At 45.3% G+C, this 23,087-nt stretch overlaps 1 protein-coding gene across 1 annotated transcript in view; it reads right to left on the reverse strand.

Annotated features, from left to right (window-relative positions):
• The window catches only part of HS3ST2 (heparan sulfate-glucosamine 3-sulfotransferase 2), a 107,016-nt gene extending 85,360 nt beyond the window's left edge, over window positions 1–21,656 (reverse strand). The window contains exon 1 of the mRNA XM_050773180.1: window positions 20,695–21,656. Coding sequence (XP_050629137.1) covers window positions 20,695–21,179 — 485 coding nt within the window. The 5' untranslated portion in view covers window positions 21,180–21,656. The remainder of the gene's footprint in view (window positions 1–20,694) is intronic.
• Window positions 21,657–23,087: the final 1,431 nt, after the last annotated feature.

Here is a 23,087-nt window from a genome sequence, read left to right on the forward strand (position 1 = left end):
CACAGTTAATTCCTCATTTTTCATAACATCCCAGTATGATTATTACCCCTACTTCACACATGGGAGAATGAGGTGTAGAGCAGATAAATAAGTTGCCCAAGAGGACACAGGTTACTAAGCAGAGGAGCAGGGAGTGGAACTCAGGACATTCTGACTCTAGAACCTCTGTTTTTACTTAAATAATGGAAAAAAAACCTGTATAGGCATCCAGGAAGGGAAAGCAATGCAAAACAGTTTGCCAACAAAGGGAAAAAAATGATCCTAGCTGACATCAATCTTGTCCTCTGCCACACACACACAGATGACCTAAGACAACAGATCCGTGATTTCAGAGGTGCTTTTAAAAAGATTTTGTCTTGGCTGGGCATCGTGGCTCACACCCGTAATTCCAGCACTTTGGGAGGCTGAGGTGGGCAGATCGCTTGAGACTAGTTCAAGACCAGCCTGGCCAACATGGTGAAACCCCATCTCTACTAAAAAATAAAAAATAAATAAATACAAAAAAATTTAGCCTGATATGGTGATGCATGCCTGTGATCCCAGCTACCTGGGAGGCTGAGGCAGGAGAATCACTTGAAACTGGGAGGCAGAGGTTGCAGTGAACCATCCTAAACACTTCAATTCAGCTGAATTATTGCTCATGTGTGAGAAAAGCAGAAAGATATTCTTAAACTTGCACAGCAGTCAGGTTAAAGCAGTAACTGGAAAAAAAAGTTACCCATAAAAGTCTATCAGCTGATTGAGAGATAAATGAAAACACGCAACTAAAGGAAGGTATAAATTAATGGAGACAGGAAGGAGAGGACCAGAGCCAGTAAACAAGGATGTAATTGTAGATACAGTTATAAAGCTTAAGTGAAGCATCCAAGGTAACATCCTCCTGCTTCCTCTTCATCTTCTGCCGTGGTTGTAAGTCTCCTGAGGCCTCCCAGAAGCGGAAGTCGCTATGCTTCCTGTATAATCTGCAGAACTATGAGTCAATTAAATCTCCTTTCTTTTTAAATGACCCAGTCTCAGGTACTTCTTTATTGGTAGTGCGAGAACAGACTAATACAGACGGCATGTCTCTATTAGCTTGAAAATTATTTTTAAAATCATGCTAGGAAAACATCTCTAACATGTAACCAGTGTTGTATGAGGATTAAATGTTAGATTTTTATCTAATCCTTTTTTCAGTATCATAAAGATACTTGAGCCCTTCACAGATTGTGGTTATATCCTCTTTCTCATTCTTAATTTTGTCTATTTTTGTTATCTCTTATTCTTAATTAGATACCATAAATGTTTGTCTATTTTATTGTTTTTATTTCAAAGAATAAGTCTTGGGTTTGTTTTTTTAAGAATCAATGTTTCCGTTTCCCTCTATTCATTAATTTCTGTTTTCATCTTTCCAAAATACTTCCTTGTTTCTTTATCTTTAACATTCCACTCACTTTTGTGGTTGAATCCTTAGCCAATTCATTTTCTTCATTTAATAAAGAAGCTAAGTTGCTGCTGAGTGCAGCTTTGGCTACATCTGACTTGTTTCAGTAAGTATTGTAGACATGAGTATTTTCTTTATGTTATACAACTGCGGTTTTGAAATTTATCTTTTACCTGAGTAACTGACAGCTGCAATTTTAACTCCCAAGGCTATCCTTTTTTGTGATTTGTAAGACTTCTCAATATAAGCAGGTTATTTAGTAATATGGAGGAACATAGAGGTGGAGAGAGAGCCCAAAGAATTGAAAATCTGTTGCTTCCGTGAAGCAAGAATCAGAAGGCAGGGTAGTCAGACAGTAGGCTGCTATTTTGTGATAAGCCTTATAATGTTATTTACCTGTTTAAACTATGTAGACATGTTATTGTTGTTTTGATAAGCATTAAAATCACAAAAACAAACTGGAGTAAAATATTTGGCATCCATAACATGTATAGAACTGGGGAAGAGGGAGGTTTGGAGTCGTTGTTCTCTAAGTTACTCTTTGTTAAGTCTTAGTGTGGTCAGATAAACGAGTACTATTAAAAATACAAAAACGAAGAAAACAAACAAACAAGAAGTACACAAATAGCCTATATCGCTTCCACCTCAGAGGGAAAAAGAGGGGAATAGAGAAGGCTCCACCAATCCAGTATTGAAGAGTGAGGAGAAGAAGAAAAAAGAAACAAAAAAATGAGCAAAATGAATATTTGAAAAGTTCAAATACGTTGATAATCAGAATACATAAAAAATTCAGACTTTCTTACTGAAAGATGAAGATGATCACACTGGATGAAAATGTAAAACCCAGCCAAAATCAGCTCACTAGAAACATCTGAAGTAATAAAACACTAAAAGATAAAGTCAATCCAGTATAAGCATCATTAATCATTAAACATCCTCTTTTAAAAATGGAAAGAAATATATCCAACAGGGAAAAAATTAAGCAAAAATTTCAGAAAATGAATGCAAATGGGCAATAAATATTTTTAAATAACTACCCCTAAATTCAAATTAAAAGAAGATAGTTTTCATGCATTAGATTGACAAAGAGTAAATAAATAGGTTGCTAATAGTCAATGTTGACAAGGATGTGGAAAAAAAGCCCTTTCATACTTTCATGCTAGGGAAGTATAAATCCTTCAGCTATATTGCCATAGGGGTGGGTAAAACTTCATAATTTGTATCAAAAAATGAATACTTTTTAAAGGATGGTTACCCTCAAACCCCAAAATTCCTCTGAAATAAATTTATTCTGAGGAAAATCATTGGGTATGATACTTGCTGCTGCCCTTTCATTGTTAAGGAGCAAAAGTGGGGACAATCTAAATGTCTATCAGCAGACGATCTGGTTAGTGGTTGTATAAATAATAGTATATCTATCCAACTAGATGCTATTTAAAATAATTCTGAGCATTTAAAATGAATCCGTAGATATACTTATTGGCATGGAGAGATATCTGCATCACATTGTTAAATAAAATTGCAAGTTATAAAATGGAATATAAAGTGTATGATATCCACTATATATGCTGATATAAATAGCGGTATAAAATGGTGTATTAAGTATACACATGATTTGTCTAAAATGGTAAAAAGCAAACTCCTAACAATGATTACAACTGTGGGTACACTTTGGGTAATTTTTTTTTTTTACTTTGGGTAATTTTTAAATTCTTTAATCAGTTTCTTAATTTTTCCACAATGCACAATTTCCATTTTTATTTTTCAAAGGATATATTCACACAGCACAAAAAATGCAAAAGATATACAGAAAAGTCTGTCTCCTATCCCTGCTTTTCCATGCACCCAATTTCACACCCAGAAAACTGTTATTAGTTTCCTGTGTATGCTTTCAAAATTTATTTATGCATAAATGAGTTAAATATACATTATCTATTCCCCCCTCTATACAAAAGATAAAATGTTTTTTACTTTGCTTTTTTTTTTTTTTTTTTTTTTTTAGCTGAACAGTATATCTTGAGAACTTCCCATAGGAGTATATATTTTCTTTCATCTGCTATGCTGGATTCTGCCATGTGAAAGTCTCTTTAATTTTTTGTTTGCTTATTTAAATAATTATTTGTAAATTATTCTTATAATCAGGAAAGATAAAAGTATATGTTGGAGACAATGATGATAGTAGCAGATCCCACACATCTCAATATGTAGTGTGATTGTCATTATTTTGGAAATAGGCAAATATAAATAACTAAAACTGACCCTACAAGAGTCCACACAGACCAATAACCATGGAAAAATGGTAGGAAATAACAAATATCTTTCTCTCATGGGCTGGCCTAGAGGAAGAACCTTTGGAATAGTAGACTCCCCAAACAGGTCCCATGTGCCTCTCCTCTGCCCCACCAAGGTTTATGAAGGGACACCATCCTCTGCCCCTCCTCCCCATTATGTTAATCTATTTCCTGGTCACACCCTACCTTTGACCTTCTTCTCCAGCTATACGTGCTCCTAGGTCATTGCTGCTGCTTCCATGAATTTAATTATCATCCATGGGTTAGCAAGACACACATTCTTGCCTCCAGTCCTAGTGGCTTCAGCACAATCACTAAAGTGTGTGCACTGACAACCACACAGGTAGTGTCTGAGTCACCTAAGAAAAGAAACCCACTCAACCTCGCCCAAGTGAAAAATGGTGGTTATGGAAGAATGCAGGGGTGCCTTGTGGATATAAAGTGCAAGCAGTACAGCCAGGCTTTAATGGCTACTCTCTCTGTCATATACATAGTCTCTGTGTCCAATTCCAGATCAACACCATTGGTGGCCCATCTTTAGCAGAGGCTGGGGAGTGAGGTCTTGTAGCACACGAGCCTCTGGGAAGCATGGGTTCTCTACACAGTACTGAGAAGAAGGAACTGAGGGCATCAACAGTCCAGGGTAGATGCTCTCCCCCAGCTCTGGGGGTGTTCTGGCTGGGGAGGGTGCATCAGGAAGGATTTCATCCTTGCTGAGTTGGCTCAGGATGTAGAGTGGGTGGGGTGAGCAACAGGGATGCTTCTCACTCAGTCCTCAGGCTTTCTGGTGGGCAGGAGGTCATCAGTGCTGTCAGTAGATTGTGAACTGTCTTGTTTGGGGAAAACCCCGGGATACCCCTTCCACTGTGGCTCATAGCCCATCTTTCCTCATCTTATATCCCATTCACCTTTCCCCAGGACCTTCAGGTGGATCTTTTTATCCACCAGCATTCACTCCTATTATGAGATGCATTTCCCATAGCTGCCTTCCAGTATCCTGATCTTATGCCTTTCAGGCTGGACATCTATGCTGGCCACCCTGGCCTCAGACTACAGTGGAATCTTCCCAGCCTTTACTTCAGACCCCAGCATCATTCAGGAATGTGGGTGTGGGATGGGGAAGACTTGAATACTGTCCACATCCACATTCTAACTCATAATAAGGATGAAAGTTTAAGGAAGCTTGTGAATTCCCAAAATGTGAAGGCTGGATCTCTTTGATCATTAGGAACCACACTCTGTTGAGGGGTGTAGGATGCTCACCAGTTGCTGAGTTCTATAATCAGGGATATTTCTTGAATAAAGATTTATTTTTTAATTTTTTCTTCAGATCAGGGACAGTGGCTCATGCCTGTGATCCCAGAACTTTGAGAGGCTGAAGTGGGAGGACTGCTTGATCCCATGAGTTTGAAACCAGCTTGGGCAACACAGAAAGATCCTATCTCCACTAAATATTGAAAAAAAAAAGATTAGCTGGGCATGGTGGCACATGCCTGTGGTCCCAGCTACCCAGGAAGCTGAGGTGGGAGGATCACTTGAGCCTGAGAGCCCGAGGCTACAGTGAGCTGAGATCGTGCCACTGCACTCCAGTCTGGGCAACAGAATGAGATTCTGTCTAAAAAATAAAAATAAAATAAAAAATGTTATCTTTTAAAATTATCATACAGTAAAATCATCTTTTTATTGGCATTCACTTTATGAATTTTAACACATGTATAGATACATGTGACCACCACCACAATCAGGTACAGAGTTCCCTTTGGGCGTCCCTACAGAACACCCAGAAAACTTGCTTGGCTGCCTCTTGTGGTCAACCCTCCCTGCTGCCCTAAGCCCTTGGAACTACTGATTTGTTCTCTGTCATTTTCATTGTGTCTGAGAGTGTTATAGAAATGGAAACATACAGTGCATAACCTTTCTTCACTTGGCATAATGCCTTTGAGATTCATCCAAGTTACAGTTTTTAAGAAATAATAAACAAAGGCTTCTCATCGGTGATTTAAATTGAGATTGTAAAAAAAAAAAAAAATTAGGTTAGCCCTCAGGTAACGTATTAGAGAGCAGATATCAGAATTTATCAAACCTACAGTCCAGATACAAATTATGTAAAACTGATCCAGGAATGGAGACCTAAAAATACTGTGGAGTTGAATCTTTTCCTCCAGTTCTTCACGTCTGCACTTGCTTTCCCATGATGCCCCATCCATTTGCAATTGAAATTGGAATCACAGCTTTTTAAACCACCCAGACTTTGTAATGTCAGCCAGACCCTCCCAGGCTATTGATAGACCATAACAACCAAACATGATAAAATAATATAGTGCCATCAAAGCAGGGAGAATCTTAGTGGGCATTTCCCAACATGTGGGATACGTACCACTAGTGGCTAAAAACAAATTTAGGTGGCACATGATATGGTTTTAAACGTCGTCTAATCACATCATTAGAAGATAATTATCTTTCCTTTTCCATTCTATTCAAGTCTTCTTATTCCATCATGGAGAAAGTCTTCATTGGGTGCTAGAATGTCGTTAACACTTTTCTTGATCTCTCTCTGGAACAGAGAAATAGGTTGCCTCACATAGAACAAAGCATAGGCAACTGTATCGGGATGGAATTGCACTGCATTGTTTGGTTTTCACTGCATTCGTTTTATGGCTACATTCTATTTCTGGCAAGAGATAAGAAGACTCATTTAGGATGGTGATATAAAGTTTCAATTTTAAGTAAACGTATTTGAGTAAAAGTTATGAGTGGACCTCAATATGATGTAAAGTAAATGGAACTATTTGTAGATATGTCCAAAAAACAAATCATGAAGATGCCACACAAATGACTGAAGGATGGGAGGCAATGTGTTAGATGTTGTAAGGACATTGATGACCCCATGATTGGGGAGGTTTGTAGACAGGTTGCCCCAGAAGCAAGGCAAAGTTTGGATGGTCTCCCAGCTCTTCCACCAAGGGTTCATGCATCCAGACTCTCAATACTGAACTAAGAACCAATCCCAACAAACCTCCATTTGTATCAAAGCTTTGCTTGACTTTAAAGGGAATTGTATCATCTCTGAGGCCACCTTGGCAGGTATTCATTCTCCATCCCTCTCTGTCCCACCATCCCAATATTCCTCTGTCATTCTGCGGATGCAAAGTACTGATCAAGGGTGAATAGAAATTCTTCCCAGCTGATCTTTATGGTGCACTCCTACTCATCTCTTAGCCTCCTCCTGTTAGCAAAACCACATGCTCCAGGGTAGACTTCATCTACACCAATAGAATGAGAGAGGTACTCACCTTCTGTGCAAGCAAGCTGATCTCTAAAACAAGAACCTGTGAGCACCTCTACCCAATTCAGGTGGCTGATGCCAAGAGAAGTGTATAGGCTCTTCGTTTGGTGTTCTGAATGTGTCATTGGGAGCTGGAGGCAGTGAGGGAGCTTCTATCCCACAGAGAAGCATCACAAACTCGACATCCTACAGGGAGTCTGTGGGCATGTACATGAATGACAATAAAGAGAGGTGGAGATTGCTGGCTGGCTGGCTGGGGTCTCGTTCTATAACCAAACGGATTTCCTCAAGTATGGGTCATCTTGGCTTGAGATTCTTCTCCTCTGTATTGGCCCAGTTATTAAGACCTCAGTTCCCCTCATATTGACCAAGGTCCATGTGATGACAGTGAGTGCCTCTTGTCTTCCAAGCACAGCCATCAGCTTAGTGATTATTACACCTCCTTCAAACACAATCAGGGAAGCAGGACCCAAGATAGGAATAATAAAATCAAACACTTTCTTATCACATTGAATCACTACAACAACCTAAAAGGCAGGAACACTTCATCATATCCTCATCTTATATAGGAGAAGCCAAAACTTGGAAAGATGAAGCAACTTGCCCCACAGCCATGGCAGAAGCAGGATTAGAAGCCACTAGTACCTATTTCTAAGACCCACCTTCCTAGAATCATAAGAGGGCAGATTGTAGGTCACATCCAGCCCACAGACATGTCCTGTTTGACCCACAAGTGTTCTATAACAGTTATGAATCAGTCAGATGTGATTATAAATTGAGAGTTCACTTTCTTTAAAATGCTATATTCAAGTTTTTCTTTAAAAAAATAAAAAGCCATAACTGGGAGATCTGGCCATGCAGAGATATCAAAAATATCATTTAGGACTGACTACTGCTTGTCCTCTCTAAATGGGATAATCAATATCCTATCTAAATGGGACCAAATACCCTATTTAAACAAGATTTGTATAAATGGGACAAGTCCCCACCTATTCTTCATAACCCACAGCCAACTTCATTCATTCATTTATGTGCCCACAGAATCCCTAAGGATGTTGAGTTTGTGATGCCATCACTCCTTCCACCTGCTTCTCCATGGGATAGGAGCTCTCTGCAGCTTGGCCACTGTCCCCAGCTGACAACGACATATTCAGAACAGCTCAGAGCTTCCCCATCCTTCTACATACCTCCCTTGGCACCAGCCACCTGGACAGAAGGAGGTGCTCAGAGGTTCATGTTTTAGAGACTACTTTGCTTGCACAATTGCCATTTGAATGATGACCAAATTTGAGAACCTATAAGTGGCTCTGACATGAGTACTTCCCAGAGTCACTTCTGGTTATTTCTCTTCTTCACCCTAGGCAGGAAAGAACAATTGGATTAAGTCAAGTTCTTTCCCTCTCCATGAAATGAGTGACAGACAAACATTTGGCCAAGTTACCCAAGAATTTCTTGTTAATGGAGAAGTTTGTGTTAGAGAAAATACAGGAAAGGGAGCCTAAAGTAGGGACTGCACCACCACAGAGCTTTGCAATGACTTAACTCATTTTTCACGGAATTAATAATTCAGATCCCACAGTGTTTCAGCTAGAAGTGGCCATAAACTTCAGAGAGTTTAACCAACCACTTCTGAAAATGGGGATTGATCCTAGGAAATGCTACCTCCACTTTAAGCCATCTCGCCTGAGCAAAATGAAAGCTGTTAGATGATTTCATGTCTTCATTAAAGCCATCAAAGCAGAAACTCACTGCAAAGAGGCTGCCAAGGCAGAGAACATTTCCCCATGCTTCAGCAGCTTTGGGAAAGTCGGAGAGATTCAGATTCTGACCATCTTGCAGGAAGGTGTTATCATGTTCAATTCTGCTTAAGGGAAGCCACACGCACAAGCCCCCTAAATCTGGCAGTGTCACCACAGCAGCCACCTCCCCATGCATGTTGATGAGGCTGGAACAAGAATGAGAAACAGGGTGGCTCCCATTGGGTGACACGTGCCTTTTCTGGGTTGAAGAAGGGCTAATTTAACCTTTAACAGATCTCAAGAGGTTACCTAAGAACTCTGTATTTATAAAAAGGGCCTCAAAGATCTCTAGAAATGAGGAGTCTGCTATCTCCTACCTATGGGAGATGGCAGATTCCTCATTGGGAGTGGAGACTCCAAGCTACAGTAGAACATAATGTTCTTTTCTTTGGTTAGTTTAGGGACATCTATAGATAGACAGGACCAGTCAAGTGAGGGGCTGTATTGGGAAGTATATTTGGTTCAGACTCCAGCCTGTCACTTGTAAGGAAGGGCCTGAAAGATAGCAAGTCCTTAATAGGAACTTGGGCTGGGCACAGTGGCTCACGCCTGTAATCCTAGCACTTAGGGAAGCCAAGGCAGGAGGATTGTTTGAGCCCAGGAATTGGAGACCAGACTGGGCAACATGGTGACACTCTGTCCCTAAAAAATACAAAAATTAGCCAGGCATGGTGCCTCATGCCTGTAGTTTCATACTAGGGAGGCTGAAGTGGGAGGATCGCTTGAGTCTGGAGGGTCAAGGCTGCCGTGAGTCATGACTGTGCCACTGCACTCCAGCATGGGCAAAAGAGCAAGACCTTGTCTCAAAAAAAGAAAAAAGAAAAAAGAAATGCTATCATCATCATCCTCAGCAGCAACACTGCTACCATCATTATCACAAATGCCATCTTTCTTGAGTCCTCTCTCCCACACTTTGCCCCATGCAATCATCAGCAAATCCTGCCACTGTCCCTTCAAAGTGTATCAAGCATCTGTCCCCTCTCCCATCTCTCTTCACCACTACTGCTCTGCAACCACTTTTGCAACAGCCCCCTAACCAGTTTTCCTCCTTCCATCCTTACTCCCTTGCATAGCAGCCAAAGAAATCCTTGTAGAATGTAAGTCAGATCATATAATGCCTTCACTCAACACTACCCAATAGTCCCGCATTTGCTCAGAGTAGAAGGCAAAATTCTTGCAAAGACCTGCACCAAAGACCTTGCAAAGACCTGCACTACAAGGTCCTGCACCATCTGGCCCCTGTTACCTCTCCAAGTTTATTTCCCATCCCTGGTGCACTTCTTGGGCACTCCAACCTGGACGCACTGGCCCCTGGGTTTTTCTCAATCATACCAGCCACCCTCTGTCCTCAGGGCCTTTGCATGTGTGCTTCCTCTGCTAGAACGTACTTCTCCCAGATCACAGCATGTTTTCCCTCCTCACCTCCTTCAGATTGTCGCTCAAATGTTGCCTTCTTTGCTAGGCCTTCCCTACCCACTCTGTTTAAAATTGCAATACCCTCCCCAGACCAAGTACTCTCTCTCCTCCTCCCCGTATTTTCTCCATAGCACTTACCACCATCTGACATAGATATGTTTGACTGACTTATTTATTAACTATCTCCTTCTTACCCCGTGGAAAGTAAGCAGCATGAAGGCAGAAATTGTTGTATGTTTTTTTCATTCCTCTCTCTCCAGTGACTATGTGGCTGGCACACAGTAGGTGCTCAATAAATACCTATTGATGACTGAGTCACCAGCATCCACATTCCACATTCTTTCAGAACAAGGTGTGGCAAGCTTAACAAAGGGGTGGACCAGTCTGTAGCTCCAGAACAGACTCATCAATTCCTAATCATCCCTCATAGCTAAGAGTATTCACTCAACGCATATTAATTGAGCACCCACTGTGTGCCAGGCACCGTTCTGAGCTTCAGGGATACGGCCATCAATAAGACAGACAAGGTTCCTGGTCTCTAGGGGGAGTTTTCAGGCTAGTGGGGAAACAGTAAGTAAAAGAGAAAATGAACACAATAATTTCAGATGGCAGTGAGAAGAAAGAAGTAAATAAAGCAAGATGGTGAGGAAAGATAGAGAGTGGACAGGAGGTGAGCCAGCCTAGACTAGGTGGCTGAGAATGGTCTCTTTGAGGAGGTAACATTGGAGCTGGGACCTGCATGATGAGAAGTAGCCAGACCTGAGATGTTCTGGGGGAAGAATGATCCCTGTAGAGGAACAGCAGATGCAAACATCCCAAAACATAGGCACCAGCTCTCTTGAAAGCCTCTTTTGTTCACCCTGGGTGGGGGCCCCTCCTCTATGACCCCACAAATGCTGGGAGCTTTCTCTCTCTCTCAGTAAGTCTGACTACTGAATTTCTCTGCATCTTTATCTCTTTAAAGGAGAGATTAATTCTTTCCCATCTTCATTTCTCCAGGGCTTAGCACAGTACCTGGCACATAGCAGGTGGCCAATAAATTCATGTGGAACTCCTCCAGGAAGCTTTCCCAAATTCCCCTAAATGAATTTTCCCTCCTTTCCACGCCACTTACCATAGCTCTCCGTGTATCTCTAGTATGGTACCTATTCTCATCTGACTTGTGTGCAAACTTTCCATGGACATCTAGTAGCCTCACCAAACAGTGAAGAGCCCAGAGGCTCTGTGTTATATTCATCTCTGTGTCCTCAGCATGCTGCTCAATAAAGGTATGATGAAGAAATCAATGGTCAACAATGACAACTAACAGGCTTTTAATAACTCTCGTGTGCCACAGATGTTTCAAGCACTTCTACGTGTAATTGTTCATTGAATCCTCACAGCAACCCTATGTGGCAGTCAATACGATTAGTCCCAGTGTGCAGATGGAGGAACTGAGACCGAGAAGCCACTGGTTGGCACACACGCACCTTGCATGTGGTGGAGCTGAGATTCCAACACATTCCTTCTCATCTCAGAGTTCGAATTTTTCATAGCTGTGCTGAAACTGCCTTCCATAGTAGTTTCTGCAACTTTATCTCCATTTTGAGTTCATGCTTGGAATCTCAGTTTCTCTCTCTCTCTCTCTCTCTCTCTCTCTCTCCAATAAGATCTGTCTTTGTATTGCTTCCGAAAAAGCCCTTGTGCCACCATGAGGCCTTGCTTCAGTGCCCACTCATCTCTCCATCAGCCTCAGGGTTGATCTGGGGTTCTTTCACCCAGCAGCAAGCACTGAGGCTAGGGGGCACCCTGAGCGGGCAGAAAGCCATCTCTCCTTAATTGACCATCTGCCCTATTAAAGGCAAGTTTGGGAAGCCCTGTCTTCATAGACACCCTCTACATTGCCTCTGTTAACAATATAAGGGAAATTCCAGGCACCATTTTCTGCAGTGGGTCTTCTTTCACACAGTTAAAAGCACACAAAGAAGTTGCATTGTCTTCCGCTCTTGATCCAGTGAAATTAAACTGCCTGAGAAAGCAAAATTGACATCCTACCCTGCCCTGTGTGTAAGCTTCATGTCATGGTTTTTTTTGTTTTTTGTTTTTTTGTTTTTTGTTTTTTTTTTGAGAAGGAGTCTCGCTCTGTCACCCAAGCTGGAGTGCAGTGGTGCAATTATAGTTCATTGCAGCCTCAAACTCCTGGGCTCAAGTGATCCTCCCATGTCAGCCTCTCAAGTAACTGGGACTACAGGTGCATGGCACCATGCCTGGCTAATTTTTTGTTTTTTTGTTTTTTTTTAGAGATGAGGTCTCCCTATATTGCCCAGGCTGGTCTCCAACTCCTGCGCTGAAGCGATTACCCAGCCTCGGCCTCCAAAAGTGCTGGCATTACCACCACACCCAGCCCATCATTGGATTTACTTAAGCTGAGTTTTCAGCAAATTCCAGCAATATTTCCCAAAACGTCAGTTGTGTGCCTCATCTTGGTAATTTTAGGTACTACACAGACCTACTAAATACCACCACATCACACAGTGAGATGTATTATCTCTTCCTCTTCACCTTCATTCCTTCTGATTACATCAAGGAGAAATGTCTCACATTGATATTGGTATTTCTTTAACTGCTCTTAGCAGCGTCCCCTAGTATCCTTTTTTAAGCAAAGATGGAAAACACTGTAGGCTTGGAACTTTCCAGCCACACTAGAGAGCAAAAATTCAATCACTGTTTTGTTTTCAATCTAACTTATTTTTATGATCACTTTCTAATTATGGCAAGTGTTGCTGGTTTTCCATTTAGGGTGGCTTTAAAATAAAGTTGCTTTTAAACAATATTTACTTTAACTATACTTGCACAGTATGCGTTAGATTTGCAAATCCATAGCATATCTTTAGAAAGATACACAAAAACAGGTACCTATGGTTGCTTCTGGGAAGAGGAACTTCTTGGTTGAAAGACGAGGTGGAAAGAAAGGGATTCATTTTCTCTGAATACCCTTTGTCACTTTTGAATTGCACAATACAAAATTTTTTTTTTTTTCTGAGACAGAGTCTTGCTCTGCTGCCCAGGCTGGGGTACAGTGGCACTATCTTGGCTCACTGCAACCTCTGCCTCCCAGGTTCAAGCAATTCTCCTTTCTCAGCCTCCCAAGTAGCTGGGACTACAGGCACACGCCACCATGCCCGGCTAATTTTTGTATTTTTAGTAGAGATGGGGTTTCACCATGTTGGCCAGGCTGGTCTCGAGCTCCTGACCTCAGGTGATCCACCCACCTCGGCCTCCCAAAGTGCTGGGATTACAGGCGTGAGCCACCACACCCAGTCGAATATCTTGTCCATTTTAAAATATATAAACTGAAGGGGAAAATGTGTTCTTTGTGATAAATTATAATTTTTAAATGGGTTATCTTAAGCAAAAAAATTAAGAAGGTCAGACAAGATGGCTGACACCTGTAATCCCAGCACTCTGGGAGGTCGAGGCAGGAGGATTGCTTGAGCCCTGGAGTTTGAGACCAGCCTGGGCAACAAAACAAGACCCTGTCTCTAACAAAGGATTTTAAAAAGTAACCAGGTGTGTTGGTGCATGCCTATAGTCCTAGCTACTTGGGAGGCTGAGGTGGGAGGATCACTTGAGCCTGGGAGATTGAGGCTGCAGCGAGCCTTGATTGTGCCACTGCTTGATTCTCAAAAAAAAAAAATTAAGAAAATAATAGTAGAGGTCGTGCTATGCTTTGGCAAATGTCATGAAGGTGGCACAAGAATGTCTGAAATCTGAAAAAATTCTCCCTCCCAAATAACTATGCCACCATTTGGAAGGCAGCGTGAGAGGTCCTTGAGCCTCCACCCAGATAGAGCAGACACTTCTGGCTTTCTCACGTGGGGAGTGTTCATGGTGGCTGGTGGCCATGGGCACTGAGGTGGAGCCATTGTCAGCTCCTCTGATTTGAAAGCTTAGGAAGACACCCAATGGACCCATGCCCAGGAAATCCATGTGATGCTCGGGCTCCAGATCACCCAAGCCCAAACGTCTGTCTCATGTGCCCTGGAAAAGCATACTTAATAATAACTCCCCTGTCCCCTGTCTTCACCCTGTTCCCTTATCCCACTGAGAAAGCCACTGGGAGCATAGCATTGAACCAACAGCCCAGCAGTGTAGCTTGACAGGCAGCAATTACCTCAGAAGCACAAGGTCATTTCCCCTCCTGGGTGGCTTTTACCCACCTTGTCAAACTGCTTGTGAACTTCACAGTGCTTCAGCCCAGCCATGCAGCCCATTAGGAGAACAAAGTGGCAGCTGAGCCGGCCTACAGCAGCCTGGCACTGAGCCTGACCAATGGAAAGCATTTGACAAATGAATGGATTAACCCGCACCGGAGTTAGCTCCAGTGGAGACAGTGAGTCCCACAGGTTTAGGTTGCCTGTGTGACTTATGAGTTCCCTTAAGGCTGACTCACTACCCCTCAAAGCCCCACCCCCCCATCACCTGCCCTGAGCCCTCACAGGTAGAGATGACCTCTCCTCAAGTCCTCCAGAGGATCTGATCAATAGGGAACTGTGTGCTCCCACCCCCTCCCCACCCACCCTGTCACTCAGTCATTCAGGAATGATTCATAGAGGTCTAACCAAAGAGAGGGAAGTTATTCTACAGCCCTGCACACCAGATACACAGAACATTACCAAAGCATTACCAAAGCATAAATGCAAGTAATAGCACCTGTTGGGCATTGACTCTGCTTCAAATCCGTTAGGGCCCTTTGGATGTGTCCCAGATATGTGTAAGGTACAGCAAGTGCCTCTGTACAGCAGGCCATGAAGGACATGCCCACCATCGCATCTTATCTCCTGTGAGCACTAGCCCCACACCTTCCCTAATTTCAGGATAGTTGCTTTCAGGGAGATGGCATGGGTAACATTCAAAAATACAAAATGAATTCAGCTCCTGGACCAATCAGAAGAGAGCCCTGCTGGCTACAGAGATGAAGCAGGGTCTAGTCACTGGCTCTTTGGAAGATCCAGAAAGTCCAGGTTAAGCTGGGGAAGCCAGGTCTTCCAGGCAGAGGGCATTTCGGGAATCAGTATGGAAACATCCTGTATCTCAATCTAAGACACCATCAATCATAAGATACATGCTAATTTCGGAGATGTTAAAGATGCTTCTCAGAATCTCTCAGTGGTATTTTCACATGTTCACATCCAAAACAGCCTTAACAATGTGTGTAGCTGGAAAGTACTGGGGCTGTGAGCATCTTCTCCACCTAAAATTCTCCTGTACCAAGTGATAGGGTTTGGCTGTGTCCCCACCCAAATCTCATCTTGAATTGTAGCTCCCATAATTCCCACATGTTGTGGGAGGGAGATAATTGAATCATGGTGGTTTCCCCCATACTGTTCTCATGATGGTGAATAAGTCTGATGAAATCTGATGATTTTTTATGGGGTTTCCCCTTTTGCTTGGCTCTCATTTCTCCCTTGCCTGCTGCCATGTAAGACATGACTTCCACCTTCTGCCATGATTGTGAGGCCTCCTCAACCACATGGAACTGTGAGTCCATTAAACCTCTTTTTCTTTATAAAGTACACAGTCTTGGGTATGTCTTTGTTTGCAGTGTGAAAATGGACTAATAGACCAAGGCTTTGGGGTAAGCCTGTTCTTCATTGCAACCTCTTGCCAGTCCTCAGCTCCAAGGGGAAGGGAAACCACCTCTTCAAAAAACTTCCTTGAGCAATGACAGTTCTCCTTGCCTGTTCTGAATGTTCCTCCGTGCCTGACAAGAACTGTACATTTGCTGGCACTAAATATTATATCTCCAGCATGCTACAAGGTTGACAGAGTGCTGCAAGACAAATGGGGGGGTGGTTATAGACTCAATGGTTTCATTTAATCATAGTGTATGATGTTCACCTGGACCAAGACAGGGAATTTTTGTATAAAGGCCTAAGTCTGCATAGATGCTGCAATTGTGCATGCAGGTGCATGTGTGTGGGTGTGCACACACATTCATCTATGTGCATACCTAGCGAGCACAGATCAGTCTGTTTCATGTGTTGATCAATTTGTTAAAAGATTATAAAACTGTCTGCATTAACTACTTCATGCAGGAGGCCCCTTACTTTCTGCCTTTGATTTTATTTTTTTCTAAGGTTTTGCATTTCCAGAGAACTGGGCTTTGCAATTAGAACATGATTTCTTGATTAAAATGAACTGGAGATCTTATTCTGTGATTTTTATTCTCTTTCTTACTTAGACTGTTGCCTCTGGGGCAAATATTCTGTCTTCTTTGCTTTGCGCCATCCCAAGAACATCATCGATGCTGAACAAATAAATAACCAGAGTTGTGAAGTGAAGTCTGAAATTTATAGAATAGGCTCATCTATCAAAATTTGGACACCAGAACACAGAGTCAATTATCACGTATTAACTTGCTCTTGTTGGCATTTCAATGCGTTTAGAAAAGATACACTTCCTCCACACACATTCCCCTGCCATACCAAAACACTAGCAAAATTGAGAACACTTAAGACATAACTCAGCTTTCCCTATGACTCTAAAAACCACTACACACAGCAAAGCTTATATCTCCTTATAAAAGATGACCCTGAAGAGTCTATTTCACATCCAAACTTTCTTAGAATGGAGGGCATCCTAAAGATAACCTTAGATTTGGAAAAGCATTTTCACGTAGTCTTACTTGATTTTTATAAGGTTGCAAAGCACTTCAGGCATCATTCCCATTTCATAGGTGAGCAAACTGACACCCAGATATGTGAACTGACTTCCTGTTAACATGGAAGGAAGGAAGGAAAGAGAAAAGGAATAGAGGAAGGAAGAGAGGAAGGAAAGGAGGGGGAGAGGGAGGGAACAAGGAAGGAAGGAAAGAAGGGAGGGAGGGAGGAAAAGGAGAAGGGAACAGGGAGGGAGGGAAGGAAGGAAGGAACTGGGGAGGAGGGAAGGAAGGAGAAAGGGAAGGAAAGGGAAGGAATAAAGAGGAAAGTATGGAACTATCTTTATAGCAATTGATTAATTCTTCAGCCCGATTTAATAACAGCAGCAGGGTCAGAAACTAATATTTTAAATACTAACAGAATTAATAGTGATAACAGGGGTGTTGTAGTAATTAGTAGCAATAACAGTGTAACATTACTGCCTTATCTTTATATATCATAGACTTTTCCAGGGCAATTTCATGTACAGTTTTGCATTTATTCTTCACAACAAGTTTCTAGGATAGTTACTACAGGTCTCATTCTATGATGAGGAAGCTGAGACTTGGGAGAATCACCTTTCTTCAAATCATACAGCACCTAGGTGACTACCTCTGGTCTTCCAATAGTGGGTCCTGTCCTGGTTCCCTCGTCAGCCTGGTGTTGCTTTGCCCACCTGTCCAAGCAGCTAGGAGAGGCCACCCTGCAACTCTTACCTCGGGGAGGAAATGTGGGTGGGGGAGAACCCAGGCCAGATACATAGTTGAGGTAAGCATCAGAGATGGCACTGCAGAAAGACAGCAAATTGGAAAGAACCCACTGCAGAAGGCTAGGTTTGGTGGTGGCCTGAACTGGACTGGTTCCCAAGAAGGGGATCAGGCTGAGGACAAGAAGGTGCAGACTCTGTCTCCTGGTGTCTCCAAATGATGGTGTCTCTCTGCCTACATCACCCGGCCTTCAGCTTTATCTCCATTTACCCACAGAAAGAAGCCCCTTCTTTGTGTTAAGGGTACAGCTTTTGATTTTTCCACTATCTGGATTTCAGCCTCCTGACCAGGAAGTTATCACCAGGGGCTTTGATGTGGGCCGATCGTACTAAGATCCACACTGCCTGCAACTTTGCAACACCCCCTTTGGAAAGCACAGTCCACTCCAATGGGCGCAAGGGTTCTTTGGCCATGTCTGCCCAGTGAACCCTGGCTTTATGATGGGAAGTTGTGAACTGACAAGGCAGTGGACAGAGAGGGGAATATCCTATCACCCACCGTACATAGCTCATGGACTTCAGGAAGAAAGTGAGAACGTGGGTTTTAAAGGATTCCAGAAATCCCCATGATTTCTACAGTTAATGCATATGAGTTGGCCATAATAAAGAGAAATGTACATAAATGTTCTTTATATACAGAAAGATGTTCTGCAGGTTATGGAAACAGCATCCAAGTGGGGTAGTATTACCTTGCACAGAAATGGCAATCCACAAGCTAAACACTTGACTCTAGGGGTGTGGATTTGTAACTGAAAGAAGCACAAACCACACAGCCCTTTCCTGACACTGGAGCTTCCCAGCTTTCCTGGTCGAGCAAATGGGGAGAGGGCAATTACGATCAGAACTCTAGCATAATCTTTTAGAAATATAAAGTAGAGAAAGGTGGTAGAGGGGGAGAGGAGAGAGAAGCGGAGCTGTCAGCATGCTTGATGTTAAATAAAACCTACCAAGACTCAGCTGAGAATTTTAGCAGAATCCAAATGTGCTAAAAGAAAAAAAAAAAAAAAAAAAAAAAAAAAAAAAAAAGGCATGGCTCCCATCTCTAAGGTTCACAGTTAAGCTGGCTTAGAATCACACATGCCAAGGTTAAAAATAAAAAGCAGCCATCCCTGAATGACAAGGGCTCCGGGATGGAAGCCTGAGGTATGCTGTTTAGTGGTGGAAGGAAGAGAGGGGAGGGAGGAGAGTCTGGGTTCAGGGTATAGGTATTTATCGGAGGGCACACTATCTGAAAGCCAGATGCTCAGAATTTTGCTGTTTTGCACTTAAAAGGCACTTCACATTGGCAAAAGGTTTCATAACGATCTTCAGATTTTCCATCGAGGAAATGCTGGCCTGCATTCGAATGTCGTGGCTGACCCACTCCAGGATCTGCTGTTCAATGTGTTTGCCTCCCCCATCCTGGGGTCTGGCTCAGACAGTGTCCACATGCACCTAGACGGGATGCCCATGAGTCATAGCTTGGAAAGCACAGCGGGCTATTGGCATTGCCACGAAGCCAGATCTGCCACTCTGTGCCACCCTACCCTATTAACCAGACATAATGGTGCTGGGGCCACCCACAAGCTGGTTAGCCCCTGCTTGGCTGCAATGGGGACAGACTATGTGTTGGCTTGCTAAGGACGTGCATGACCCACTCCTTGTCCCCACAACCACAACTATTGTGGGTCAGGGCTAACCTGCAAAGGTGCTAAATCAGGCCTGTGGTCCCCCTACTTTTGGTAAATCCAGGGCCCTCTGTTATAAGTCCAGTGGGGTCCTCTTTCTAATGAAGTTGTCCCTTGTCCAATATGCATATGACCTCTACTGCCTAAAGCTGTAGATAAAAATAGCAGATTTAGCCTCAGCTACTGTGTCAGCTACCATGTTACCCCTCCCCAACGTCATTACTATGCAGATGTTTCTAGAAAGTCTTCAAAGGGTCAGGTGAATGGTGAGAATTCTGTGACCTATGTGTTAACAGGGAGCCCAGACATTACATCCCCAAATGTGGGCTGATCCTACACTTCAGCACCATAGAGGGCTGGGGAGGCAGATGGGCATTGAGGAGTGGACGCTGCCACCTTACAGAAGCTTTGGTCTGTGCCTTGACACCCCCAGTGGGGATAATTCTCCTTCCTGGCATGCATGGGAAGCATAGACAGTCTATGCATGACTGGCTGCCCCTAGGACCCTCGCCAGCCTTCACCCACATGCCCACCTTCAAATTCCACATTTTGGCTGCTGGTTTAGAAGTATCACTTAACGTGAAGTGTCTTTTTTACACCTTTAAGGCACTTTAGAAAAGCCTTGGAAGGTATACAGGGCAAGAACTGTTTTCCTGCCCTTGGGATGGATGAGAAACTAAAGGCTGATAGAGTTTAAGAAACTTGCTCAAGCGTAAGTGACAGACCCAAGACTCGAATCCAGGGCTCTTTCCACTACTCCAAGACCACCTACCCAGGGCCAGATCTACTGGGGATCTCAGCCCCGGTACAGCAGCAAATACCTGGGTTTGAGGTTGAGACTCCCTAAGGCATCTTTCTTACTGGAGACCTCTGGGGATGCACTGTCATTTGACCTGAACTCTGGGGATCTTTCCCAAACAGAGCCTTGCTGCAAGGAGTCTCTGAACTGCCTTCCCTTTTTCAGGGTCTTTCAGGTGCTGGGTACCAGCAAAGACCTACAGAGGGTCAGGATGGGGCCGTGTTCAGGCATCACAGGTCCTCGCCCGTCCCTTCCTTGAGCACCCTAAGGGCTGGTCACAGAGGGAGTTAGCCCTCCAGCTGGCACTTAGGTTTGACTGGAGATAATCCTTTTCCAACGACTCCAGTGACAACAGGGAACGCCCTCTGCAGTTCCAGAAACTGCCCATCTAGATTATCACTGGGAAGTTCTGGGTAAATTCTGCTATAGTCCCCCATGGCCCGACGTGTCAGCCTGAACCCATACAACGAGTCGGGTTAAAAGAAAAAGAAAACACAAGAGACGGATGAGTCTCCCGATGGAAGCGACCAGAGACCCGGCGCACGGAGCTGAGCTCCTGGTCCTTACCTGTACCAATCCAGCCCGCGGCCGTAGTTCCTGTCAAAGAAGTGGGGCTCCGTGCCCAAGGCCCGCACGTCCGGGTGCACGCGGATAAACTCCAGCACGGCCCGGGTGCCCCCCTTCTTCACGCCCACAATGAGGGCTTGGGGCAGTCGCTTGGTACCCAGCTTGGGTGAGCCGGAGTGGTTGGAACCCGAGAGGCGAGGGGCGGGCACGGCGGCGGCGGCCGCGCTGGGAGCGCTGGGCTCGCTGGGCGTCGGCCCGGAGGGATCACAGGGGCGGGACTTCTGGAGAAGTTTCTGGCCGCCCGCGCTGGGGCCGCGGAGGCAGCGAGGCGCGCCCAGGAGGCGGCTCCGACCCAGGTCGTCGCAGCAGCACAGGAAGCTGTAACACAGGTAAGTGCAGGAGAGCGAGAGCGTGAAAGCGAAGAGCAGCCTGCGCGCCCTCCGCGGCTGAGGTGGCCCCGCGCGGCCCAGGACCCTATAGGCCATGGCTCCATGGGCCCGCGCCGGGGGTCATGGTTTCCGAGGGGGCACCGGCGGCGGAGCTGCTGTGGCCCTGCGGTCGCCTAGAGGGCTCGCGTGGCGCTGCCCCGGTCGCGCGGATCGGGCGTTGGGGGCGCCGTCTTCTCCGGGCGCTGCTGGCCGGGGTGCGCACCGTGCCCCGGGATCCCGGGAGCAGCTGCTCCTCGGGGAACAGGCGGTTGCATTTCCAGCATCTCCCGGTCCTAGACGATGGGACTCCGGGCAGCCTGGCGGCTCGGGCGCTCCCTGGCTCTTACGTGCGCCGGGTTCGGAGCGCGCCCAGCGCCCGAAGCCCCATTCCTGATCCTCGGAGCGCTGCGCACGAAACGCTCGGTGGCGGCGCGGCTGTGCGGGCTGGCAGGTGGACCGAACGGTGGCGCTGGAGCGGGCTGCGATCTGGCTCTTCGGGAAATGCCGAGCGGAGCGCGCTGCCGGCTCTATTTAAGGAGTCGCCTGACGTCAGCCGCGCGGGTCCCCCGAGCCCACGCCGCGCCCGGGGACCTGGCCCGCCCCCTGCGCCCCCACTCTCTTACCCCTCCCAGAAACACAGGACGCGGGCGCTCCTCACGCAGGCCACTCCCTACAGAGCCCCAGGCCAGCTTTGGGGCGGTGAAGCGAAGGTGTCAAGGCATAGTACTCCTCTGGGAGGCTGGACAACCCTACCACGCGGGCCTCTCGACACCGAGGGACACGAACCCAGGTCGAGATCGCGTCGACATCCAGACCAGACAGACCCAGACGCAGACGCAGGCACCCTGCCCTGATGCGCGGTCCCACCACCCTGACCCGCACACGCACGCACAGGCACAGAAGAACACACGCCCTAGCTCGGACACACCCCCACACGGGGAGGAGAAGTCCCCTGACCTGGGCCCAGATACACCGACAGGGACACTGCCCCCCTCTCGACATCTCGCCAAATGGACACACACAGCCCGGAATCCGACACGGAGCGCACGCACGCCCAGGACTGGGACACGCGCTGTAGATGGGATGGGTGGAGGAGCCGAGCGTGAGTGAGATTCCGTGACTATTCACCCAAGCTTCTTAGCCCCCCGCACGCTGACTCACACTCCGGCGGCTTGCTCTGTCTCACACCTATGAGGCACGCGCGCACCCCAACCCATTATCACCCCACCTCTCCCCGGGCCTGCCCGGAGAGCGAGCCCCAGAGCGGCAGACTCCGCGCCAGGAGGGTTCCTCTCTTAGCAGCCGCCGCCTAGCGGTAGACTGCTCCCCGGGGAGCTGTCCAGGGTACTGGAGGGTCGCCGAGGGCTGAGTGCTCAGGGCTTCTTCACGCAGAGACACTAGGAGGAGGAAACAGAGTACAAGGAGAACGTATCCAGGAGCAATTCCACTTCGAATGATTCCTAAGTGAATGCCCACAGGACAGTTCTCGGTGACCATGTCCAGAACAGGCTTAAGTGACGATCTCCAGTACTTCCCTGAGGTACCACGCTGGTACCTTGGATCAGAACCCTGGATCAGAACAGGCCTAAATGGCCATGCAAGAACACAGCTGAGTTGTCCTTCAACAACAATGCCAATGCCAATTCACCATGTCTGGGCGTTCACAAAGTGACCCCACCACCACCCCCCCAGAGAATGTCTAGATGACCACCATCACCCCCACCCTAATCAGGTTACAACTGACTTCCTTCCTCAGGGCGTAAACTGATCATTAGGTTCTGTGGATCTTAGCCCAAACCAAAAAATAGTTTGTCCCCAAACCAGTCCCATCCCTAGAAACCTTAAACCAATTCTACTGCAGATAATAATAATAGCTACCAACTTTTTATCAAGAACCTAGCATGGGTTAACTGATTAAATATTCACCACAACCTATGAAGTTGTTACTATTACCCCCACATCACT

Source organism: Macaca thibetana, chromosome 20, assembly GCF_024542745.1.
Source record: "Macaca thibetana thibetana isolate TM-01 chromosome 20, ASM2454274v1, whole genome shotgun sequence".
NCBI classification, from domain to species: domain Eukaryota; kingdom Metazoa; phylum Chordata; class Mammalia; order Primates; family Cercopithecidae; genus Macaca; species Macaca thibetana.